At 44.5% G+C, this 27,159-nt stretch overlaps 1 protein-coding gene across 3 annotated transcripts in view; it reads left to right on the top strand.

Moving 5' to 3' along the window:
* Positions 1-26,710, top strand: part of LOC133370462 (uncharacterized) — a 43,566-nt gene extending 16,856 nt beyond the window's left edge. For all 3 annotated transcript variants that reach the window (XM_061596823.1, XM_061596824.1, XM_061596825.1), the window contains 10 exons: positions 3,958-4,049; positions 8,321-8,478; positions 8,804-8,907; positions 11,042-11,266; positions 12,968-13,053; positions 14,591-14,727; positions 18,026-18,115; positions 20,090-20,298; positions 24,200-24,406; positions 25,328-26,710. In XM_061596823.1, coding sequence (XP_061452807.1) covers positions 3,958-4,049; positions 8,321-8,478; positions 8,804-8,907; positions 11,042-11,266; positions 12,968-13,053; positions 14,591-14,727; positions 18,026-18,115; positions 20,090-20,298; positions 24,200-24,406; positions 25,328-25,615 — 1,596 coding nt within the window. In that variant the 3' untranslated portion in view covers positions 25,616-26,710. The remainder of the gene's footprint in view (positions 1-3,957; positions 4,050-8,320; positions 8,479-8,803; positions 8,908-11,041; positions 11,267-12,967; positions 13,054-14,590; positions 14,728-18,025; positions 18,116-20,089; positions 20,299-24,199; positions 24,407-25,327) is intronic.
* The last annotated feature ends 449 nt before the right edge of the window (positions 26,711-27,159 follow it).

Here is a 27,159-nt window from a genome sequence, read left to right as displayed (position 1 = left end):
AGCAGATACATGTAGAGATTCACCCCCCTTTAAGATAGAACTAGGTAGCACTGCTTGCTTCAAAGACACACAGAAGAAGAAGAAAGAACTAACAGCATGCTGTCACAACTTTCCCAGCTGTTATCTCCCGTTACCATGACAACCTGTCTGGCCTTGAAAGTCTGCTCTCAGGCCAGGCACAGCAGATAAGACTGCTTCTCAAGACACATGCTTGTAACTTTCCAGACCTGATGAAAACATCCTTAGGCAGTACGGCCTAATGCCAACAGTCCCCCCTTTTTCATCAGGTCTGTAAATCCATTACAACAATAACACATTTCTACAATACATTTCAGTACATTGCATCATACAGATTCAGTTTACATTACAGTACATCTCAGTACAACTTAGAACTTTATTCAATCAAACTTTGGTTCATTCCAAGCCTTGTCACCAGTTTGCCAAATTTCTCCTCACACAACGGCTTGGTCATGATGTCAGCCACCATGTTGTTAGTGTCACAGAATGTCAGGTTAACGAACCCCTGCTGCACACAATCCCTCACATGAAAGTATCTGACACTAATATGTTTTGTTCTTTTGGTATGAGCTTCTGATGTGGCTATCTTGATGCAGGTCTGATTGTCTTCATGTACAGTGATTGGTAGTTGTATCTCCATGCCTAAATCCTGCATGAGCATTGTGAACCATTGCAACTCATTACAGGCCTGGGATAGGGCCACATACTCTGCTTCTGCACTTGACGTTGCAACCACAGTTTGTTTCTTGCTACTCCAATCAATGCAAGATCCGTGCCACATCATAACTATGCCAGAGGTTGACTTACGACTGCTCAGCTCCCCTGCATGATCTGCATCCACAAAACATTCAAGACCTCCTGTCTTTGCTCCTGTCAAAACCAGACTCTTTGTCTTTGTGCCTTTCAAATAACGCACTACCCTTTTAATTCCCTGCCAGTCAGCTTCTGAAGGATGCTCTACCTTCCTGCTTAAAATGCTGACTGCATTACATATGTCTGGGCGAGACACCTTCACCAAATATTGCAATTTCCCTATTATGCGCCTGTACTTCTCAGGTTCTGTACAGGGCGTCTCCTGCACATTCTGTTGGAAAGCCACAACCATTGGAGTCTTCACAACATTGCATTCTGTCATGTTGCATTCTTCTATGATCTGATTTATTTTACTTTCCTGACTCAATGTTATGCTTCCGTCTTCTGCACGCACAATATCCGTGCCTAAATAGTGTGTGACAGGCCCCAAATTCTTTGTGTCCACCTGCCTGCCCAGTTGCTGCCTGAATTCCCTTTCCTCTTGCTGAGCATGATACATGTACATGATGTCATCGACATAAACAGCACAGATATTGGTTTGTGTTCCATTTCTCTGGACATATACACAGGAATCTGCCTTGCACCTTTGAAATCCCATCCCTTGTAACACACTGTCCAATTTCTTGTTCCAGCAGCATGCACTTTGCCACAATCCATAGATAGACTTATGTAACTTACACACAAACCCTTCCTGTGACACAGAACCCGGAGGCAGCTCCATGTATATCTCCTCCTTTAAATCACCATGGAGGAATGCAGTCCCTATATCATAGTGATTAATGTGCATTTTCTGCATCGTGCTAGTTTCAGCAGAACACGAATAGACTCATGTTTCACAACCGGGGCGAAAACAGCATCAAAATCTGTTCCATGTTGCTGGGTGAATCCCTTGGCTACCAAACGTGCCCTGTACCGCTGTACTTCCCCGGAACTTGCTTTCTTCTTCTTAAACACCCATCTGCAACCTATGGCCTTTTTACCCATGGGTAACTTTACTAATGTCCACGTGCCATTCTTTTGCATGGCCTTTAATTCTTCCTGCATGGCCTGCTGCCACTTTTGCTGCTCTGCCTCAGGCATCAGCCTGATTGCTTGAAATGATGATGGCTCTTCAAGTTCTCTTTGAACCTCCTCCATCTGGGCAGTGAATACTGACGGTGTGCCTTTTACAGCTATCTGTTTACAGCCCTGACCGTCATTCCCTTTCCGCCCCATTAAACTCAAGGCATCAGCACACCTCACACCCATGGTCATTTTAAACTGTGAATCATTAAGGCTTCCCTGCAAGCACACTTGATCTCCCCTCATTACAAAACATTTGTCTTTGTGAAACAATACTGAAAACTCACAACTCACCAGTTTTCTGACAGACAACATGTTATGAGACAGTTCTGGTACAAACAAACAATCTGACAGTATTCCAAGCTTATCAAATCTCACCAGACCTCGAGCCTCCACATTTTTCCGCGATCCATCCGCTAGTTGAACAAAGTCCTACACGTCTTCTGAAGTGTAAAACAAACTCCTGTCTTTGATTAATATATGGCTCGCCCCACTGTCAAGAATCCAGTTAACAGGTCCTAAATCTTGAGACTTCTGTTTACAAACAAAGTTTACACTGCCGCTATGCGTCTTCCAGCCTCCGTCCCTGGAGTTTCGCTTGACTGCACAGTCTTTCTGGAGATGCCCACGAGCTCCGCAAACATAACAAGCCTTTAGCCGCTGCTGCTCCTGCTTGTAATCCTGCTTGCTTCCGACAGCCTCCTTCGGCACGGCACTTTTCTTCTCCTCTTGTCTCCGCTGCCATTCCTGGCTCAGCTTTTCCTCAATGAATGCAACATTGAGCCCCCCATCGGGCATGGCTTCAATTCCCATAACAAAATTATTCCAACTCCCATCGAGTGAAGCAAGGATCAAATAGGTCTTCTGAAGTTCAGAGTGTTCGACGCCTCGGTCCGTCAGCTCTGCAAACAAGCGCCTGAATTCCGTGAGATGCTCACTCATTTCGCACTCACCCGTGAAGCGCATCTGGTACAGCTTCCTTGCCAAACACAATTTAGATCCCGCGGTCTGTTGCACATGAAGAGCCTCCAACACGTCCCACATCTGTTTGGCGTTTGTAACATCTCTCACGTGTAACAGTTGAGAGTCTGATAGAGCCAGAGTAATAAAAGCTTGCGCCCTCTCATCGTTCTGAGTCCAGGCCGCTGTAAGGGGTGCAGGGGGTGTTCCATCAATAGCTTCCCATAAATCCTCTTTTATTAGAAAAGCACGCATTCTTGGCTTCCAACTGCCATAATTCTTTTCATTAAGTCGTTCCATCGGCAAGCCTCCAGACAAGTTTACAGCCATGTTCGCTCACCTCTGTCTGGCACAATCAATCAAGCTGCCCTCTGGATTTCCGTCTGCCGTTCAGACCAGCCACTTACTCCTGTGTAACGCGCTGTGGATCTGGGCCCATAACCCTGTTGATGTGTGGCGGTTTCTTGCGTGAAACAACACGTTACGTTGGATGTAAGATGGTAAAGAAGCATCACAGAGGCTTGAGAAAGTTTTAAGAGTCTTTACTAAGACATTATGGCCAAAGGCATTTAAAGCAGATACATGTAGAGATTCACCCCCCTTTAAGATAGAACTAGGTAGCACTGCTTGCTTCAAAGACACACAGAAGAAGAAGAAAGAACTGACAGCATGCTGTCACAACTTTCCCAGCTGTTATCTCCCATTACCATGACAACCTGTCTGGCCTTGAAAGTCTGCTCTCAGGCCAGGCACAGCAGATAAGACTGCTTCTCAAGACACATGCTTGTAACTTTCCAGACCTGATGAAAACATCCTTAGGCAGTACGGCCTAATGCCAACAAAAGGTTCCCCACACTTGCCCCTGCTGCCCTCATTTGCATTGGAGGACACTGCTCCATAACCAGTGCTGAAGCAAGATTCAACTGCCAGTTCTGTTGGCTTCTGTACAGAGAATGGGGAGTATGCCGCCATCTTGTCCTTTGCCTCAGGCAGCAAATTGTTTTGTGCCAGCACTGTTTTTCTAGGTGTCCTGGGATTTTGCCTGCCATGCTTAGGTGGGTTGGTGATATGCCATGCGGCAGTAACATCTGTGCTCTGTGCCAGGTGGAGGAGCGTGACTGGCGCACAACCTTCCTGCCTCAGTTTGAGGCCTGCGTCCGGGCTGGAACCTTCAGCTTGATGTGCAGCTATAACAGGTATGTCTCTCTGGGGTTCTCGCCCTCACTTCGGGGAGGGGGGGCAGCGAGGCTTTAGGTCACAGTCCTCACCCCACTTTATCTGGGAGTGAGCCCCATTGAATTCAGTAGGGCTTAGTTCTGAGTAAGCATGGTTCAGCATGCACTTTTGATGTGATAGATATTGTATGGGCATTGGGAGTCAGGCCTCTGATTTTTTTCCCCCTATAGGAGTGGTGATAGGATCTGTTGGGGAAAGCGGAGAGGGGCTGGGATCTAGCATTCCTGGTGTCAGAGGGGCTAAAGAGTCTGGTGTGCTGGGTTCAATAAATGGATGCTGGATTTCTGAATTTGACCAGCTTAAACCTTATCCCAGTCTCCCTCTATGATGGACTTGCTTTTTGAGATGTTTTTAAAGTTGTTTCCTAAAGATGTTTTGTTTTAATAAGTTGTAAAGTCTATTGTATTTAAGATATTTTAGAGTGCTTTTAGTGTTTTTGTTTGCCGCCCTGGGCTCCTTCTTGGAAGAAGGGTAGGATATAAATTTAATTAATTAATTAATTAATTATAATAATCATAATAAAAACTCTTTACTCTTTTACTTCAGTATTTATTCAGGGTGTTTCCACAGTAGTCCTTTTCTCTGGAATTGGCATCCTTTGTTCCCTTGCTTTTTCCAGGTCATCCAGATGACATCATTTACATATTGCTGATTTCCATTTTTTCTCCGGCATTCTTATCTCATGTTTGTTCAGATCTGATTTGTGGTGGTTATTTTGGTAATGAAATGCAGTGGTGTCTAGGAATGGGGGAGAAATTTGGTTTTGTTTGCTTTTTAATGAGGAATTCCCCAAATCAAACTGATATGTGAACTGAAACGCAATTATCCTTTGAAATTTGCACTCCTCTAAATTTGCCAGTGTAGTTCGCCAACCAAACAATGTGTACAAAATATGGATTGGGGGAAAGTGTGCATAAAAACCATGCATTAGGGAAAATAACATTAAAATGTATCATATTTGGGCAGTAGTTCTCAACCCATCCACCCCACAGACCACTTGAAAATTGCTGAGAGTCTCGGCAGACCACTTAATGGTTTTCCCGCCTGTTGTAGCAATTGTAATTTGCTGTGCTAGGTATGGTATGATTCCTAATAGTGTTTTATTGCTTCTTTTATTTCTTACATTGTATTTTATTGTATTACAATTTGTGTTCTATAGAATTCAAGCCATAATACAATAAAATACAATATAAGAAATAAAAGAAGCAATAAAACACTGTTAGGAATCAACATGAGTATTTAATGTGAACTACCTGAATGAAGCTTGTGGATCACTGGTGGTCCACCAACCACAGTGTGGGAACCCCTGGTTTAGGGGAAATTGCTTGCAAAAATATGTATGTTAATAATAATAATAATAATAAATTTAATTTATGTGTCGCCTATCTGGCCAGTGGCCACTCTAGGCGACGTACATACAATAAATACAGCAAAATACAATACAATAAAATACAGTGTAACAATATAAATTATGGTAACAAACCATACATAGTAGAAGACGATCCTGCCCTCAACTACAGTAGTCAAAACTACATACAGAATATGTGTATGTTAGGATTAACCAGCACAAAAATGCTGGCAAGTTCTCATGAAGATTTTTTTAAAAATAATAATCACAAATGGCTGCAGAATTGTGGAGAACTGAAGGCTGGGAAAACGAGGAGCTTGAGAGAAACTAAAATTGACAGATTCATCCATCTCTAGTGGCACCTGAGTGATCCTGCAGCGCCCACAGAGTTTTGACTGTGTCCGTGTATATGTGAAGGGAAAGAGGCTGGATCTATGGTATGGTATAACAGAGGCTTGTCTGAGCTTATGGGAAGCCTCAGAATGGCATGGGGGGATATTTTCCATTTAACATTGCGGAATGTGAAAAATCCCCGCTGACTATAGTATACAGCCAAACAAAAGCAAAAGAAAATGATTTCCTATAGAAAACTTCACTAAAATTGCAAAGTAAATCAGACATATTTAAAGTGACTATCTCAACTATATCAACTGTCTTAATAATGTTGCTTCCTCCCGGCTAAAACAAGATCAGCACAGGACATATCTTCTTTCTATTATTTGGGCTGATTGCAGGTGTTGCCACCACTCACCATATGCTCAGAGGCACATGTTACCAAATTCGTGTGCTGAGTCTTTCTGTGGGGTGTGAACCCTCTGCCCTCAGACGAAGGTTCTGCCCCCCCCCCAAGCCTAGGTCAGGCTGGCTCCCAACAGTGGGTCTCAGTAATTTCTGCAGAAGAAGTGGAACGAAATGCCCTTGTTTTCATCTCCGGTGTTTAATTTTGGGGAAGGGCTGTAGGTCAGTGGTAGAGCATCTGCCTTGCATGCAGAAGGTCCCAACTTCAATCTCTGGGTAGGGCTGGGAGTGCCGTTGCTGCCCAGTGTAGACAGTACTGAGCTAAATTGGCCAACACAGCCCGAGTCATATAAAGCAGCTTCCTATGTTCTGCTTTTAAAAAGAGAAGTGCCTGTTTTGAGCCTATGTGGAAGCTTTCCCAGGTATGGAAACACTGCCTTTTATTCCCAGGTGTTTTTTTTTTCTTAGAGGTTGTATGTCAAGCAAGTGCAATATGAAATGTAAATGGACTGCCTTCAAGTCAATTCCGACTTATGGCGACCCTATGAATAGGGTATTCATGGTAAGCGGTATTCAGAGGGGGCTTACCTTTGCCTTCCTCTGAGGCTGAGAGGCAGTGACTGGCCCAAGGTCACCCAGTGAGCCTCATGGCTGTGTGGGGATTCGAACCCTGGTCTCCCAGGTCATAGTCCAACACCTTAACCACTACACCACAATAAACTAATTTTTTGTTAGTGGCAGCATGTTACTCTGCTGGTGAGAGAGCTGCACCGGTTGGCCAGTACTGGGCCAGGTTCAAGGTACTTGTGTTAATTCACAAAGCCCTGAACAACTTGGACTCAAAGGACTGTCCCTTAAGGACCACGTGACTCCCTAGGTTCCATCTTGATCACTGAGACCTTCCGATGGGGCACTTTTGGTGGTTCCCCATGCCCTGGGCTTCGGTTGGCCTCCACCAGGGAATGAGCCTTCAGTGTGGCAGGCCCTGCCCTGTGGAACTCCCTGCCAATAAAGGTTAAGCAGGAGCCACCCCTCTTTGATTTCAGGCATCTCCTCAAACTGAACTTTTTAGACAGGCCTTTTAACATGCATTTCCCCCCAGTCAGTGCAGTATTTATTGATGTTTTTATTATTGTTTTTAATGATTTTTTGCCTTCAAATTTTATTGTGTGTCCATATGTTGTAAGCCGCCTTGATGCAATTCTATGAAAAGTGCGGCTTATACATAAATAAATAAGCAAGCAAGCATGCCAAATTGGGGGTGGGAAAACTCAGGCCAAGGACCAAGTGCAGCCCCCAGGCCTTTCTGTCCTGCCCGCGGGCATCTCCCCTGCCCCACTCTCCACTAGCTTTGCTCCACATTCTCCTTGAGTGCTTTTGCCTGATTGGAATTTGTCCTTCACAGGCCCAGCACCAGCAGGTGGCCAGTTCAGGCGCTAGCCGAGAGCCCCTGGGGCTGGGAGGGTGGAGCTCCTGCTCTGCAGTCCCCGCCAGCACTGGGTTGCAGGGTGCAACTGGACGGTAGTATGGATTGTAGAGCAGGAGCTCCACTGTCCCAGGCGACACCACTCCTGCACACACGGGCAGCCAGCACACGCTTAAATAGGCCTGGTTGCGCCCCCTGTTGCATCGATGCACACCGGCCATCACCCAAGATGGTAGCGAGCGCATGTTGACACTGTCACTGCTGTCTTGGGTGATGGCAGCCATGCATGCTGATGTAGCGATGCAAGTGGTAGTGTGCCCAGGTGTATTGAAGTGCATGTGTGTAGAGGAGAGGTGCCACATCCTGGTGCCAAAGGGCCTGTGGCAGTCTGGTGCCAGCCCTGGACCCCAAGGTGTGATAATATCTCTTGCTTGTCTGGATGGATGCACGCGTGCGCTCGTGCGTGTGTGTGTGTGTGAAAATCTCTCACTTTTGCATGTCTACAATGTAGCCTATGGTACAAAGGTAAGTGGCCCATCCATTGCCCTGCTCACCATTGGCAAGTGGCCCCCGAAGGTTCCCTGCAAGGGAATATGACCCTTGGGTGGAGAAAGATTCCCCATCCCTGTATTATTGGCTGTTCGAATAGGGAACCAAAAGACATCAGTGATGTTTGCAATGCTTTTAAGTCTGCTGATGGCCTCTCTTGCCTCTCGCAGGATTAATGGAATCCCCGCCTGCGCTAACAGGAAGCTGCTAACAGACATCCTGCGTGGAGAATGGGGCTTCCAGGGGTATGTGGTGAGCGACGAGGGAGCTGTGGAGCTGATCATGATTGGGCATAACTTTACCCACAGCTTCCTGGAGACGGCAATAGGTGAGCATTGCATAGGACGGAGTGTGGTTCTCAGCTCAGGGCTGGCAGCTCCCTGTAGCTACAAACGGGGAGAAATTAGATTCTGTTTGCATTTTAATTCACACTTAGGTGAGCCAAAACATACCTATCCTTTGAAGTTCGCACTTTTCTGAATTTTTCAGTGCAGTTCTCCGCCAAATAGCGTGTACAAAAATGGGTATATTAGGGGAAAGCATGGATAAAAATGCAGATATTGGTGAAAATAATGTGCAGAAATGCAGCTGGGGAAAGCTTGCCTTTGAAGTCTCATGCTAACGATGACACTCCTTCATCCCTCCCTCTGCAGCTTCCGTGAATGCCGGGTGCAACCTGGAACTTGCCTTCGGGCAGAGGAACAATGTTTTCATGTTTGTAAGCGAGGCTGTTGCCAAGGGTAACATCTCCTTGGAGGTAAGTAGCCTCACCCTTGAGGAAGAAAGAGTGGGCAGAGGGGGGTGTCTTTGGTTGCAGTGTGCTTTGGAGTTCCAATGGAACACATATTTATGATGGTCCAACTGTAGCTCTTACATGCCAAGGGTTGTCTCCAACTAGGTTCTACCTAGAGCACCATGGAATTAATGAACAGAAGTTAGTCACTGTCCGTTAATGCTCACCTCCCTCCCAATTGTGAGACCACCAATATACAACAAACAGGAGATGATTATGATAAATTAATAATTAAAACATTATAGCTACTAATCTACCCTCTGTCCTTGATCTCAGCAGTATTGCAAATGGAGAATATTGCCAAATCAGGAAAATATAGATCTAATGTACAACCTCACCAATTAATTTCTTTAATGAACTTGGAAAATAAAATCCTAGTAACTCGCTTGGCAACAGGCTTAATTTGTGTGTACTTCATTAATAATATCAGTCAAAGGCTTTGTCAACATACCACGAAAAAAAAACTTGCCATAACCTGAATTAAATCCATTTGGACCAGTCACTTGTTATATTTGAGGTTTTATAATTGTTTGATTTTTCCCTCAGTAATCGTAATTGAGGAGTCATAGAATCATAGAATAGTAGAGTTGGAAGGGGCCTATAAGGCCATCAAGTCCAACCCCCTGCTCAATGCAGGAATCCAAATCAAAGCATTCCTGACAGATGGCTGTCCAGCTGCCTCTTGAAAGCCTCCAGTGTCAGAGAGCCCACAACCTCTCTAGGTAATTGGTTCCATTGTCGTATGGCTCTAACAGTTGGGAAGATTTTCCTGATGTTCAGTCGAAATCTGGCTTCCTGCAACTTGAGCCCATTATTCCATGTCCTGTACTCTGGGACGATCGAGAAGAGATCTCGGCCCTCCTCTGTGTGACAACCTTTCATGTACTAGAAGAGTGCTATCATATCTCCCCTCAGTCTTCTCTTCTCAGGCTAAACATGCCCAGTTCTTTCAGTCTCTCCTCATAGGACTTTGTTTCCAGTCCCCTGATCATCCTTGTTGCCCCCCTCTGAACCTGTTCCAGTTTGTCTGCATCCTTCTTGAAGTGCAGAGACCAGAACTGGATGCAGTATTCAAGATGAGGCCTAACCAGTGCTAAATAGAGGGGAACTAATACTTCATGTGATTTGGAAACTATGCTTCTTTTAATGCAGCCTAATATAGCATTTGCCTTTTTTGCAGCCACATTATACTGTTGGCTCATATTCAGCTTGTGATCAATGACAATTCCAAGATCCTTCTCACATGTCGTATTGCTGAGCCAAGTATTCCCCATCTTATAACTGTGCATTTGGTTTCTTTTTCCTAAGTGCAGAACTTTGCATTTATCCCTGTTGAATTTCATTCTGTTGTTTTCAGCCCAGTGCTCCAGCCTATCAAGGTCCCTTTGAATTTTGTTTCTGTCTTCCACGGTGTTAGCTGTGCCCCCCCCCAATTTTGTATCATCTGCAAATTTGATAAGCATGCTGTGTACTCGCTTATCCAAGTTGTTAATAAAAATGTTGAAGAGCAGTGGGCCCAGGACCGAGCCCTGTAGTACCCCACTCGTTACTTCCGCCCAATTTGAGAAGGAACCATTGATATGCACTCTTTGAGTCCATATTTTGTTTCTCTCCATCTGTAGTTGTGGCAGGCTTAAATTAAACAAAGAGCTCTCTCTGGATCTTCAGAGCTATATAGGTTTTTGTAATAATTTTACAAATGCTTCGGTTACATATGATGTTGGGTGTAGGGCTGGTGGGCGTGGCTTGGCTAAAAGAGCTTCGCAAATGGCGAGGCCTGACAAGCCTGATTAGGTCCGAGGTTCCCCACATTTGCTCTAAATGGCTACGGAAACAGTGGGGGCTGGTGGCGCCAATGTCAGTGGGGCAGTGAATCTGCTCCGGGTTTTAGTCTGAAGTTTCAGGGAGCCGTCCAAGGTGCTGAAAGCATTAAATTTCAGACTAAAACCCAGAGTGGATTCATTGCCCCACTGACATTGGTGCCACCAGCCTCCACTGCATAGCAGCTAAGCTCCTTTGCACGCATGCACGCCCTCAGTTCCTCTATAACACCAGGTGACTCTGTGTCTCTTCTCCCTGGTGCCTCTATCTCCTGCAGACGGTCAGGGACAGTGTCCGTCCACTTTTCCGCACCCGTTTGCGCCTGGGCGAGTTTGACCCTCCGACCATGAACCCCTACAACATGCTGGGACCTGATGACGTGCAGTCTGAAGCTCACCGCCAGCTGGCGCTCGAAGCTGCCATTCAGTCCTTCGTTCTGCTAAAAAACCACCATGGGATGCTCCCTCTTAAGGCCGATGAAGTATCGAGCCAGACCTTGGCGGTAAGTCTTCGCCAGGGGGTGATGTGATGGGAAGGGCGTCTCATTCCCCTTGCCCACTCTTAATAGGGTTGCCTCAGCTCTGGCAGCACTGGGGGCAGCTGCTGTGGGGGAGACTTTAATGAGGCAATCGAGGCTCAGAGGACAGGAGCTGGGAAACCTTTGGTCCTCTAGATGTTACTGAATTATTGGTATTATTATTATTAATTAATATATTTATTTGTCAGTTACTACAAAAAAAATTCTCAAAGCAACTTACTTTTTTTTAAAAAAAGCGCTCTTTACCAAAATTTAAAATAAATCAAAAGATGAAAGAACTTTGTTAGGTAAAAGCGCTCATCCTACAGTAACATAAAAAAGATGCATTTTACCCCACCCAGCTAAAAGATGAACATCAGTTAAGAACAAAATGCCTGGGTGAATAAAAATGTCGACCTCTTGCCATCCCTGGCCATTAGCCATGCTTGCTGGGTCTGATGGGAATTGTAGTTCAGCAATATCTGGAGGGCCAAAGTTTCCCCACCCTCTGACATAGGGAAATACTTCTCTCCCCACCCACCCCTTGGTGTGGTGGTTGAGCCCAAAGTATAGTCTCTTGTGCAGTTGCACGATTACGTCCGGAGGGCCCATAGCTCAATGGCAGAGCACATTAATTTTTATTTATTTATTTATTTATTTTCATTTCTAGACCGCCCATAGCTAATAGCTCTCTGGGCGGTGTACAAAACGAGATTAAAATACAATATAGAATAAAATCAGTAACAGAAAGGAACACATTAAACTAAAACATTAAACATAAAACATTGAACATTAAAATGCCTGGGAGTACAGCCAGGTCTTAACCTGGCGCCTAAAAGAAAGAACCGTAGGCGCCAGGCGTATTTCCTCCTGTAAGCTGTTCCATAATTCGGGGGCCACCACAGAAAAGGCCCTAGTTCTAGTAACAGTCCTCCGGGCAGCCTGGTGAGTTGGTACCCGGAGAAGGGCCTTAGATACTGAACGAAGTGAGCGGGTAGGTTCATAGCGGGAGAGGCGTTCCACAAGGTATTGTGGTCCCACACCGTGTAAGGCTTTATAGGTCAACACCAGCACCTTGAATCTAGCTCGGAAACAAATTTATTTGCATAGTTTTATATGACCTAGGGCAGGTTACAAACAGAAGAAGTAAATATGCCACTCGATATTAAAGATGATTGAAACGACATTCTGTGCTTTGCATGCATTAAGATCTCAGGTTCAACCCCTGCCAGCTCCAGTTAAAGGGTTGAGAAAGTGCCTTTGCCTGAGTCCTTGAGGAACTGCTGCTGTTCTTTCCAGCATCTACTGAAGAACTTCCTCTTTCAACAAGTAGAGACCTTCATCCCAGTCTGCATCTGTGCTGGAATTATTTTAAATGATCTTTCTTAAAGATGTTCTTAGTGTTTTATCATTTGTTTGCCGCCCTGGGCTCCTTCTGGGAGGAAGGGCAGGATAGAAATGTAATAACTAAATAATGATGAATAATAAACGGACATGAGATGCAAGCAGGGACCTGAGTACAACTACACTCTACCTACTTGTGAATACAGCAACTGGTATTCACTGGCAGGAATGACCATGATTGATGCCTTCACTTCAGGCCTCAACCCCATATATGGCACATGATCCTCTTACCATCTCTGGATAGTTTGGATCCCATTGTACCCCCTAATTTCTTCTTGGCAGGTGGTTGGGCCCTTTGCAGACAATGCCAAGGTTCTCTTTGGGGACTATGCTCCTGTCCCTGATCCCCAGTACATCTATACACCCAGGTAAGGCTTGTGGAGAACTCTACTACACTGCCCTCCCCAGCACTTAATCTATAATTAGAAGGCAGCCCTGGTGGGAGTCTGGACTGGCGAACTAATCCTATTAGTATTAATAATAATGTCTTCCCTGTGTTTCAGAAAGGTGAACTGAAAGCGACTTACAAAAACAAGCAATAAACGTGTGAAATTAAGAGTAAAACAACCTAAAGTGCACCAATAATATATATATATGCACCTTAGACTTAGCCTTGCTCTTGACATGCATAGAGGTGCTGTCCTCACCAACCATATTCGGCAACAGACAACAAGAAATGATAATTGTAGTAATCTGGGCTGGACTCCTCCAGGTTGAGGACATGCTGGATGCCAAGTCTGTAACTGGCCTTTCAGTATCATACCCACGCTGTGTCTTGCCATGCTAGCAGGCATGATGTTGCTCTGGAATTCTAAACAAAAAAATCAGTGAATTTTTTTAATCTGTGGTTATAATCAGTGCCATTTTGGAAGGCTCAGTCTGCCATCTGGATTCAGAGTAAGATCCAATTGTATCCAAACGTAGACAAAAGCCTACTGTTTGATCTCAGGAACCGTCGTGCAAAATTTGGTTACAAAATCTTGAGAGGTGTCCAAATGCAGAGTGAACAAATAATATACAGTAGATGATATTCCAGAGCTCAGAATGGCATTTCATCTTTAGGCGGTCTTCCATCCCATCCAGGCCCTGACTTGCTTAACTCTACATAAGAACATAAGAGCCAGAGTAGTCGAGCACCCTGATCTTGCAGTGGCCAACCAGATGCCTTTGGGAGCCCACAAGCAGGACCTGAGTGCAACAGCACTCTTGCCTCCTGTGGTTTCCAGCAATTGGTATTCAGGAGAATACTGCCTCTAACTGTGGAACCCCTTCTTGTGCCTTTCAGAGCATCTCTGGGCCAGAACCTCTCTTTGGAAACGATGCTTGAGTTCCAGAACCCCAATAAATCTGTCCAGCACTTTGCCTTTCCCCTCTGACACTTAGTGTTTGTTTTCCATTGTCATCCACTTTCATCTTCCCTATCTTTGCTTCAGAATAATAATGTAATTCAAATCAAATTTATTGTTACAGTCAGAGATCAGCATAACAAAATAATAATTTAAAAAGCCCAAACTCAAATGCCAAGACCAGCCCATGGAAGCTAAATACTCTTTTTTGAAAAGAAGCAAATATGCTCTGAATTGGTGCAATTCATTATGACCACAGGCTTTGGGTTTTTTCAGTTCAACATTCCATACAGGACTGTCTGTGGCTTCAACCCCCTTCCATCCCATCCATGGTGCCCTGTGTGAGCTTCACAGACTAACTGGCATTAGTAAACAGATGGTGATCTCTGTGTGTGCGTTTAAGTGCCTGGCAAACCCCACTATGTGGCTGGTTTAGCTAAGGTGTCTATGAGTCCTGCAGGCCAAATCTAGGTTTTTATGGAGAGGAACAGAGATGGCAGACATTTATGACGTTTGCCCTTAAGAAGCTAAGAGCCATTCTAATCTCTGCCTGGTGCAGGAAGGGCCTGGCAACGATCGCAGCACATGTCACCTCTGCCGCCGGATGTAGCAATCCCAAATGTGACCGCTATGTCCCTGCTGAAGTGAAGGCCGCAGTAGAAGCAGCCAACATCGTGGTTGTGTGCCTGGGTACAGGTAAGGATGCACCTAGCAAAAAATTAGAGGACTGTAAGAACAACATCAAACTTCTTTCTGTGGTGTAACTCGTACGTGTGTTGAGTAGAATGCTGTTGCTGCTTGCCACAGCACTGAAGATACTCAACAAACCTGTGATTTTTTTTTTTCATTTTAATGTTCTCTATGCCACAGGATAAGAAATCCATGTATTTTTAATTTTAGTTTATTGCACCCCCTCCACACCCCTTGTGTTTACTTTTCTCCATGCATTCAGTTATTAGTTGTATGAAGAGGGCTCCCATAAGAACATAAGAAGAGCCTTCTGGATGAGGCCAATGGCCCATCTAGTCCAGCATCCTGTTGTCAGTGGTGGAAACTGCAAGCGGGACCTGAGCACAAGAGCACTCTCCCTGCTGCAGTTTCTAGCAACTGGCATTCAGAAGCATTCTGCCTTCAACTGTAGAAGCAGAGCACAGCCATCATGACTAGTAGCCTTTGATACCCTTATCCTCCATTAACACTCCCCAGGTTCAACATCCTTCAGGATGCTATAGCCTAGGGTGAGCTTGAATTTTTCACTAGGGAAGATGCAGGAGCTTCAGTAGGAAAAGGGTGAATTCCAAAGGCACTTGGTTTAGGGATGGGTGAGAATTTTGATCCAGTCCTCATTTCAAGCTGAATCTATCAAATTTACACTTTCCAAAACAACATGAGAACCGAAACACAACCATCATTTATTTGCACTTATTAAAATTTTGCAGTGCAGTTCACCAACCAAACAATGTTTACAAAAATGTGTATATTGGGGGAAAGTGTGCATAAAATGAATATATGAGTGAAACTAACATAAAAATGCATTATATGACAAGAAATGGCTTGCAAAAATGTGTGCATCAGTGAAAATGCCGATTAGAAATTCATACTAAAACGCTGGAGGATTTTTTTTTAATCGTGAGGATTTTTAAAAGAAAAAACAAAAATTGCTGCAGAAATGTGGAGAACTGAATTTAAGATTGGAAAAAGGAGAAATGGAGAGAACCGAAATTGACAGATCTTTCCATCCCTAACCTGGCTGCATTGGGCACTGCATGAAGCAGGGCTTAACATCATAGGGAGAGTCTGCCAGATTGGGCCAATGGCCCATCTACTTCAGCATCCTGTAGCCTTTGATACCCTTATCTTCCATTAATACTCCCGAAGTTCAAGGGCCCACAGGGCTGCACTGATGGGCTTGCTCCTGACATTGCTGAGCTTCCTTGGCTCTGCCCCTGACACCTATCCATTGAATGTGGATATCTGCAGAGGGAAGCCTAGGCACATAGACCTCATTGCAAGATGGAAACTTGGGTGACTGGAGTTGCAGATTGCAGGGAAATCTATGTGCATTAGGGATGGGGGACTTTGACATAATCCAGCAATCCACTGTCTTCTCAGACCGGCATTGATTACTTGCAGACAGGTCACAGCTGTCATCGGCACTTTTATAAAAAACCCGCTCTGAATTTTACATTATTGTCTTTGTAATTGGCTTTCCTCTAAGCTGATGCAATCTTAACTGCTGCCTAGGTGGTCACGATTGCCATTCACATCCATTAACCTCTCTCCAATTTTAGGTGATTACCTGCCTGATTGATATGTAAATAGAAAAAAAGAAAGGCAGAACTACTATGTTATTGTTTCGCTTAAAAATTAAGCAGATTGTCAATTGTGAAAGCAAACAGAAACAAAAAAAACGGCAGATTGGCAACAAAAGCTGGATTCTCAGAATTGAAGCGGATCAGAACTAGGCAGCAAACCCCATGCCTAACATGCGTAAAAGCCTATGAATGTGTAGGCTTCCCTGTTGAGGTTGCATGCACAGTGTATGAGCTTGGGAGTGGGTGGCCTGGGGAAGCTACACAGTAGAGGGAGAGTCAGCATTGTGGCCTCAAGCACCATTGGTTTTCATGTAGCCTTCTTTAATCATGGAGAGCTAGTGTGGTGTAGTGGTTAAGGTGTTGGACAACGACCTGGGAGACTAGGGTTCGAATCCCCACACAGCCATGAAGCTCACTGGGTGACCCTGGGACAGTCACTGCCTCTCAGCCTCAGAGGAAGGCAATGGTAAACCCCCTCTGCATACCGCTTACCATGAAAACCCTATTCATAGGGTCGCCATAAGTCGGGATCGACTTGAAGGCAGTCCATTTCCATTTTCTTTAATCATGAGAGCAAGGAGCTCCGGGGTGGGGAGTGTGTAATTCTGCCCCATCATTTACTGTGACGTTGTTGGGGAGATAGCACCAGAAGTGAGTGAGCTGCTGTAACCTATAAATAATACATGCATATATATATTTGGAGGGTGAGGCTGGTTATCCCTGCTGTATTTCTGAGTTTTGGATCTGCTGGTAGTCGTTATGGTCCCCATAGGTTAGCTGTTTCCATTTATATTGATGTTTAAGAGGTTATCTTACCTAATTGCTATTGGTGCTCCTCTAAATATGGATTTGTTTGCTGGGTTACTATTTGTTTTTTCTTTTTGTATTTGACTCTTCTTTGTTATTTTTTTTAGGATGTTGTAAGCCACTCAAGAGATTTTCTTTGAAATATGAAGCAGTATATAAATTATATAAATCGGTGGTTCCAAAATCTCTCCCCCCCCCACTGGACCATTTGAAAATTGCTGAAGGTCTTGGAGGACCAATTAATAATTTTTCTGCTTGTTGCAACACATGTAATTCCAAAGAATTCAAATTGTAGTACAATAAAATGCAGTATAAGAAATGAAAGAAGCAATATATATACAGTTAAAAATCTGGTTGAATATTTAATGCAGTAGATGTCCCATTTCCCATCTTCAACCACAAATCCACAGGCACGTCGCAGACCACCTAAATGAAGTTTGTGAAGCACTGTTTGGGAATTCCTGATCAGCTTCCCATTGTCTTCTCAAACTGCCCCCAAAAGTGTTAGAAAAAGTCTAAGCCAAAGATGACTCTCTAAATGTTGCAGGACTCCCAATTCCCATCAGCCCTGGCCTGCAAAACCAATGATTCCAGGGGTTTGTGGTCCATCATCATCTGGAGGGTGACAGATCTCTCATCCCTGGCACAGAATTTGTGCTACCTCCATCGTTAGAATGAGTCTGTTTTCCTGGTAGAACTGATAGACATCATTTGTAGCTCTTGGAAGGTACTTCTTTGACATTTCTCCCACTTCTGGATAAGAGATTTCTCCAAAAGAGCAGCCACCTGGTTGGTGTAGGATGGAGACAGAGGGAAGGTGGAAGGGAGCAAAAGGGCTCTGTTTAATGCACCTTCTACCTTCTTCTGCTCAGGAATTGATCTGGAGACAGAAAACAAAGACCGGAGGGACCTCATGTTGCCTGGGAACCAGCTGGAACTCCTTCAGGATGTTGTCGCCTGGGGTAAGCTTGATTTTTTCACCAGGGAAGATTTCATGAGCTACAGTGGGAAAGGGGGAAATCCAAAGGCACTTGGTTTAGGGATAGGTGAGAATTTTGATTCAGTTCTCATTTCAAGCTGAATCTATCAAATTTATACTGGCTGAAACAACATGAGAACCGAAACACAGCCATTCTTCAAAATTCACACTTATTTGAATTTTGCAATGCAGTTCGTGAACAAAACAATGTTTACAAAAATGCATATATTGGGGGAAAGTGTGCATAAAAATGACTATATGATAAATTGCTGCAGAAATGTGGAGAATTGAATTTTAGACTGGAAAAATGAGAAGCGTAGAGAACCGAAATTGACAGATCTTTCCATCCCTAACCTGGTTGCACTAGGCACTACATGAGGCAGGGCTTAACAACATAAGAGTCTGCTAGATCAGGCCAGTGGCACATGTAGTCCTGCATCCTGTTCTCACAGTGACCAGACAGATGCCTGTGGGATACCCACAAGCAGGACCTGAGCACAAGAGCATTCATTCATTCATTGCATTTATATCCCACCTTTTCTCCAAGGAGCTCAAGGTGGCGTGCATGGTTCTCCTTCTCCTTTAGTCCCCACAAGAACCATGTTAGGTAGGTTAGGCTTGAGAAGCAGTGACTGGCAAGGTCATCCAGTAAGCTTTATGGCTGAGTTGGAATTCGAACCCTGGTTTATCAGGTCTAGTCCAACACTCTAACCACACTGGCTATTCCCCTCCTGATGTTTCCAGCAACTGGTATTCAGAAGCATAGTGCCTCCAACCATGGAGGCAGAGCATAACTATCATGACTAGTAGCCACTGATCGCCTTATCTTTCATGAATTTGTCTAATCCTCTTTTGAAGCCATCCAAGTTGGTGAACATCACTGTCTCCTGTGGGAGCAAATTCCATAGGGTAACAATAGGCCGTGTGAAGAAGTACTCCTCCAATTAGGGATGGGGGAGAAATTCAATCATTTGCATTTAAAGCCAAATTTGTCATTCACACTTTCCAAAACAATACGAGAACCAAAACAGCCATCCTTCAATATACTCACTTAATCAAATTTTGCAATGCAACCAACCAAATTTTAAAAATGCATATATTAGGGGGAAATGTGCATAAAAATGAATATTAGTGAAAATAACATACAAAATTCATTATAGTAGGAGAAATTGCTTGCAAAATGTGTATATCAGTCAAAACTGCGTACAAAATGTGTTTATTAGGAGAAATTCACACTAAAATCTTGGAGAAATTCCATGAGGATTTTTTTTAAAAAAAATCATAAATTGCTGCAGAAATGTGGAGAACTAAATTTTAGACTGGATAAATGAGAAACTGGCAGACGTAGCTGCAGTGTTATGCATGCTTGCTTGGAAGTAAGCACCACTGGAAGTGTGATTGGCTTCTGATTAACTGGACATAGGATGATATTGATAACCTTCCAAAGCAATAATATTTATTTATTAAACACCGAAATATAACAGTCCACTTAAAAAGTAATGCTAATCATCCTTTCCTTACTTAGAAGTAATGCTCACTGAAATTGTGACTTGATTGGACTATGCAGTTGGCTACTAGACCATGAAGCCTGGCTATGTGGCCCTCCAGAAGTTGTTTGACTTCAGCTCCCATCAGCCCCAGCTAGCATGGCCAATGGTCAGAGATGGTGGGGGTTGTAGTTCAATATCAACTGGAGGGCCACAAGTTCCCCACCCCTGGTGTACATGGTTCTCCTCTCCACCTGCACAACAGCCCTGTGAGGTAGGTTTGATTGGCTCAAGGTCACCCAGAGACCTTCCTGTCTGTGCAGGGATTTGAATCTGGGACTTCAAGTCCAACACTCTCCTTCACCGCCACTCAGAGTGGGTTCATGAGCAAATTATTGTTGATTAAGGAGCATTTGCATACAGAGTATTGCTCTGGCCTGGTAATTAATGACTTGGGGCTTTGATTTCAGCTGCTGAGCGTCCTGTGGTTCTGCTCCTGTTCAACGGAGGCCCGCTTGACGTGAGCTGGGCTAAGGAACAGGACAGAGTGGGAGCAATCTTAGCCTGCTTCCTCCCAGCTCAGGCCACCGGCCTGGCTCTTGCCAAGGTGTTGGTGGGAGCCAAAGGTGCAAATCCTGCTGGCCGACTCCCTGCCACGTGGCCTGCAGGTATGCAACAGGTAAGGCTGGGATGCCCACAGGTAAGACAGTCCCTGCCCCTCAGGCATACAGTCTAAAAGACATGGCAGATAAGGAAAGAGGGAGGGGGAGGAAAGCAGTCTCAGGCACCAGACCTTAAAGTCATATGTAGATTCTGTCTCTTTTGGAGTGCAACTCCTCCCTGGAAGGATATCTGTCTCTCCTCCCCACCCCCCTGATTGGATCTGGGAGCAGAGGACATGATAGTATCTGGGCTAGGAGGGCAGGACTCCTTCTGCCACACAGTTCTTCCATCCAACAGTGAGAGACTATTACTACACTGTTCTGGGTCATGATACCTTCTCAGTTTTTTTTTTTTTAAGATGATGGGACATTAGTGGGGTGGGCAGAGCATTTGAAGGGGGAAGGATCCAGTTTATTAGCAACATGCTAGCTTCCTCTGCACACACCCCAACCATGACAGGACCTTCACACGTGGCATACACGTGGCATACCTACTATGACCATCAACAGCTGATAGGGCTACAGTTCTGGAATAGCTTAATTGTAACAACATTTTATTTTGTTTTATTGCATTTATATCCCACCTATTCTCCAACAAGCACAAGGTGGCATACATGGCTCTAGCCCTCTCCATATTATTTCTCACATCAGCCCTGTGAGGTAGGTTAGGTTGAGAGAGAGGGGCTGGCCCAGAGCCACCCAGGGAGCTTTATGTCAGGCTGAGTGGGGATTTGAACCCTGGCCTAGTCCAGCACTATAGCCTCTATGCCATATTCTGCTGGCGCACTTAACTGTCCACGTTTGCTTTCATGACAGAGTCCTTTAATGCCACTGAGGCACTGTTGTTTCTGCAATTAGTTGGAGGCACAAATAGCTTGCTTATTTGCTTCAGAAACTTTTAAACCCCTCTCCCAACCTGATAAGATTCCACGTTGGTGTACGCTAAGAAACTGTAATGCGATGCACAATATAATTAAACCAACTACAATCCTTCAAAGAACAATAAAGGAGAGGCACAAATTATAAAACTGAAAAGCAGACACAGTATTATTAATAAAAATAACTGCATTTATATCTCACCTTTTCTCCAAGGAGTTTACAGTGGCATATATGATTCTCACCCTCCTCATTTAAACCATGTCATAACTGTGTGAGGTTAGGTTAGGCTGAAAGGCAGTGACTGGCCCAAGGTCATCCAGTGATCTTTTGACTGAGTGGGGATTTGAACCCTGGTCTCCCAGGGCCTAGTGCAGCACTCTAACCACTACACCACACTGGCTCTCAGGTTACAGTTTAAAATGCTTGAGCTAATAAAAATGTATTGCTTGAATGATTGCTGTGCTGGCACCAGTCTAACTTCCTTTGGGAAGGTATTTTGGTACTGGGGTGTCAGTACAGAAAAAGCCCCCTCTGGACATACATAGCATACTTCGCCAATTGATGGTGTAGAATGAAGGTTCTGCACAGCACAGTCAAGTTTATGTATTTCATTTATCAAAGTATATACTGCCCTCTCATCCAATATCAAGCAGGTATACAAAAAAACAGAAAAACCTATGGTTGTATCCAACTACGTTTTACTCAGAGTAGGCCCGTTGAAATTAATGAACTAAGTTGGTCATGGCCATTAATTTCAATAGGCCTACTGTGAGTAGAACCGTCATTGGATCCAACCCATTGAAAACAGATTTTTAATAATTAAAATGACTGGCTAGTCAAAAGGTTTTAAACAGCTGCTTAGTCCTGCTGGCATAAAAAATAGAGCAACATATTCAGAAGTGCCCTTTTCCATAGTCAGTGTTTACTCGTAAGTAAGTCCCATTCAGCAAACCTTTCAGGTAACTTCAGTTTAAACGTTTATGTAGGCTCAGCCCATTTTACCAGTTCCTGTTGCTCCTGGCTGGGGGATTAGTAATGAATAACCTATGAATTGCACCTTGAGTAGAAATATTTTGTTTTCCTTTTATGTAGCACCATATCATTATTTTAAGAGACTGAGAGAGAGAAATAAAAGGAAATCAGTAATTAAAAGCTGCCTCCCCGGCAGGAAGATACACTTAACATTGGAGCAATTCAGAGAAGAGGCAATGAACATATTATTTATTGCAGATCCTGCAGCCTGGGATACATAGGAAGTGATAAAATGGGCTGAACATGCAAATGAGAAGCGTTTTAGTGAAAGGGACTGGAGCCTTCAGAATCTTTAAACCAGCTTTCTCCAACCTGGTGCCCTCCAGATGTTCTGGACTACAACTCCTGTCACCCTCAGCCAGCACAGCTGTACTAGCTAGGGCTGATGGGAATTGTAGTCCAAAAGATCTGCAGAGCACCACGTTGGGGAAGGCTGCCTTAAAGAGTGCTTTGCCTGTCCGTAGTGGATAGCCTGCTGCTACAGTTGTGTTTATGTTACACAGGGGGAATGAAGTCTGAAAAAGCACAAGACGGGAAACTACTGGACTGCAATAACTTGACAGTGGCATAATCTAGATTCTACAGTCTAGGTTTGAGATGTTCAGAGAAGCAACCCATGGCTCACCATACATTTGTGACGAAAAGCTTCCAAATTAGCCATGCGCAAGATGGAGGCTGCTGCCACAGGCCGTTGCTCTTCAGGCCTTGTTCAGGGATCTCCATAGAGCCAGGTGTCCATGGAAATGCTTTAGCCAGGAGCCATCTCCTGTTGCAAGGCAGCCTTCTCCATGATGAGAGTTGTAGCCCCAAACATCTGGAGGGCACCAGGTTGGTGTTGACTGCTTAATAATCAACCTCTGCTTGAGCCTTTCCTCATGTGCCTCTCCCTTTGCAAAGATTTGTTTCTGTCCTTAGACTGGATCAAAGGAAAATCATGGCGGTGGAATGGATCTCTTGGGCTGTTTCATCTGATCTTACTGGGTTAGACCAGCATTCCCCTGACTTCCAGATATTTTGGGCTACAATTCTCGTAAGCCCTCCCAGCTTGGATAGTAGTCAGGGATGCTGAGAGTTGTAGTTCAAAGGATACCATGTTAGGGATACAAGGTTGGGGAACGATGCTTAGACTCTATTGCCACCTTAGCAAGTGCTATTGCAGAGCTTGGAAAAGTTACTTTTTTGAACTACAACTCCCATCAGCCTAATCCAGTGGCCTTGCTGGCTAGAGCTGATGGGAGTTGTAGTTTAAAAAAGTAACTTTTCCAAGCTCTAATTGTGTGGCAGTTTCATGCCACAGAAGGGGGGAAGGAGTCAAGCTACAGGCTCAGCAGGACCCTTGACCAATGCTGTGCGGTTCCTTGGGGTGGTACCCAGCTCCAACCCAAAGGCATCATCCAGGTCCTTTCACAGAAGCTAAGACAGGGATTGCCAACCCCTTTGGGCCAGTGGGCACATTTGCAATTTTGAGAAATTACCAGGGGCGCCTGTCACAAAATGGCTATTTTGGGGGCGTGCCATAACATAAAATGGCTGGCAGAAAAAGAGACAAGGCCATCAAGTGGTGCAGGCATGCTCCCCCCTTCAATGGGGAAAAAGGCACCTGCATCAGCCACGGCTGCGCTCTCTCACAGAGAGAAACTCTTTGCACCACCTCTCCTCTCTTCAAAATGGAAGGGAGGGTGGGTATCCATTCCTGGCACCCAATGAAATGTGGGCATGTTACAGATGCACATTCAGTGTAGAAGAATCAGAACTGTGGAAAGAGGAACTGAGCAGGAAGAGCAATCTCTCATGAACTGTGGATTTTTGAGGGGGCATTTGCTTTTGCGACCACCACGGGAGATATGGCAGACACGTAGGTGCCACATTGGCCATCCCAGAACTAAGATATGCTGCTTGCTATTGACTGGACCTTGCACACTTCCCAGCATGCTCCTCCTCATCCTGCCTGCCACTTCCCATGGCCTTCCTTCCCTGTCCTTCATCTGTTCATGCCCATTACTGCAGGTACCACCAATGGAGAACTACACAATGGTTGGACGGACATATCGCTACTATGGGGATGAGGCTCCACTGTACCCCTTTGGCTACGGGCTTTCATTTACCACTTTCCAGTATAGTGATCTGGTGATGGGTGCTGACGTTGTGCCCATTTGCGGTAACCTCAGTGTCTCTGCAGTGGTGAAGAACGTTGGCTCCAGGGATGGCGAGGAGGTGAGGCAGTGTGTGTGTTTGCCCACATACATCCACAGACTGTGATAGCAAAGAGAAGAGGCTTGGGTTTGAGCAACTAGCGGTGGCTGCAATTTGGAACAGGGGCAGAAACTTGTTTTGATAGGGAGCATGGACCAGTGGTAGGTAGGGCTGTACATGTGTGGTGATTCCTCTCAAGGGTAGTAAAAAGGCTGCGGTGTTTGCTGGAAAATGGAACATTCTGGGAACCTCTGCATTTATTCATTCATCTATTCATTTTAAAAACAAGTTTCTAGTCCTTATTGAAGTGTGTGAAAAATTTCCTGATGAAATCTTGGAAGCCAGAGAGGTTGCTGAACATGAGGCTGAGGTTGATTCTTGGTTCCCAGTTACTCTTCTTTAGTTCTGTTACAGCTTCTTGTCGAGTAAGGAAATGGGAGCCACGAGCCAGCTTCAGCCTTGTTCACTGAATAAGATGAGAGTGGGCCTTCCAAGCTCTGTATTGCCCTTCCTTATGACAAACAGAAACAAGACAAATTATTGCAAAATAAGAGAATTTATGCCAAAATGCATAATTTGCATAGGCCATACATTTCAGTTTTGGAATTGGTGGATCAGGGTTTGGAGAAGGTGGAACTCTGGGAGGTTTGGGGTTGTGTCCAGTCCCTACTCAGAGCAGACTCGTTGAAATTAATGGTCCTAATTTAGTCATGTCTGTTAATTTCAATGGCTCTACTCTGAATAGGACTATCATGATTGGATACACCCCTTGGGATCTTTTTTTGGGGGGTAGATGGAACATCATTCTCTTTTGTAGTTTCCAGTTCAAGCTGTTTCCAAACAAATGCAACCAGCACATAGTTGGTTGGAGACTGGCAGCGGCCTCCATGAACAGGAAGAATCTTGATCCTTTTCCTTCCTCACATTTCCTTCCCTCTGCAGGTGGTGCAGCTCTACCTCCGCTGGGGAGGGGCTTCCGTGCCGGTGCCCCGCTGGCAGCTGGTTGGCTTCCGCCGGGTGCCGATACCCATGGGACATGCTGTGAAGGTGCCCTTCCAATTAACCTTCAGCCAGAGAGCCATCTGGGCTGGGGAGTGGCAGCTGGAGCCTGGCACTTTCACCCTTTTTGTTGGTGGGCAGCAGCCCTTCCAAGAAACCCGTGTCCCTTCTGACATCCTGAAAGCTGATTTTACTGTCTCTGGGAGTGCCCGCAGTACTAGCCAATGCTAGTCACCAGGACTCATAAGGGAGGGACACTCAGAAAAGTGAGTGAGCAGCTCACTGAGGAGGAGGTGTAGATGATGGTCAAAAATCAGTTGAATGATGAGGAAACAAGAGGGTTTTTTTGAAAAACCATAAAAATGATACACCAAAAAAGTGTAAATGTTGTTGTGTTTTCTTTTTATTTATATGTTTCTCTTCATAAAAAACTCTTTCTTCATAAAATAGCCCAACACGTTTCGGCTTCTATTACTGGCCTTGGTCAGGGGACTTCACTTTTCCTTTTCGCATCTCTTTCTTACTGTTATTCACCTTGCTCTTTTTTTATGGTTTTTCAAAAAAACCCTCTTGTTTCCTCATCATTGAGCAGCTCACTGAGCCAAGCAACCTATGCAGAATGAGTTTCTACATTAATAAAAAACTTGCAGTACAGAGGCCCTAAGAACTGGGAGATGGCAGCATTCCTCTAGGTATATGTCAGCCTTGTTTCTGCAGACTGCATGGCTGGAACTCTTTACAGTGAAAAAACGGTGAGGTTTGGTGCTGATCTAGAGAAGAAGGTTCTGCACTAATAAAGATTGTTTTCCAAGATGATGACGACAATGAAAAATGTAATGTTTTTTCAAATCAGTTTTCATGTCTTTGGTCAGCTTTGCTAATACTGAATAGGAAATCAAGCGTTCACTTAGCAGCAAAGTAGTGGTGACTGGTGCCTCCATTCCCATGGAGGAGTGGAATCCGCTCCGCATTTTAGTCCAAACTTTCAGGGAGCTGCCCAAGGTGTTTCTTTGAAAGTTTGGATTAAAAGGAGGAGCGGATTCTACTGTCCCAACTGACCTGGAGGCATCAGCTACAACTGCAGCTCAGTACTGTCTACTGCTTTGACCTTCAAAGGACTCCGTTGGGAAGTTTTAATTATTAGTGGCTACTAGGGATGGAATCCTCCGCTTTTCTATATTTCGTCTTTAAGTGTGGCACCCTGGTGGTCGTTAATGATTAAATTCCTTTTTCTTCCGCTATCTTACCCTTTTTCCGATCTTCTCCAATAATTTTTGTTTTGCTTTGCAGAGAATTACCAATATTATAATTGCTATTTATTCATGAGTCTCCTCCACTGGATCTTTATTCTGAACTCTGTAATGATTGCCTGTTTACATTCCTTTTCAAGTGCAAATTAGGCAGATAATTGCCCATCATCAAGTTAGTGTCTTCCTCCCTCCTGCTTTCTGTCTGTCAGTTTCCGAAGATATTTATTGAAAAACCCTTACCCCCACAATTAAACGAGATTTGCTTATTTTCAACTAGCTGTGTAATGTAACTGACACACTATCAATGATTTCAAAGCGGATTCAAAAAAAAAAAAAAGAACCTGGAAAAAAATGAATTGGAAAATAGCTGCGGAGAGCTGCAACTTTTAAATCCTCTCCTCAAAAACAGAGAATATTTATTAGTTGTTCTGTGAAGCTTCCCCAATGAAGCAGTACTTCCCAAAACTTTGGCAGGTGGAATGAGTCTAGAAAATGGGATTGTAACCACCCTTGTAGCACCATGAG

The sequence above is a fragment of the Rhineura floridana genome, chromosome 15, assembly GCF_030035675.1.
Source record: "Rhineura floridana isolate rRhiFlo1 chromosome 15, rRhiFlo1.hap2, whole genome shotgun sequence".
Taxonomy (NCBI): domain Eukaryota; kingdom Metazoa; phylum Chordata; class Lepidosauria; order Squamata; family Rhineuridae; genus Rhineura; species Rhineura floridana.
Note: the sequence above shows the minus strand (reverse complement) of the source record. Positions and strands in the feature narration are given on the sequence as shown.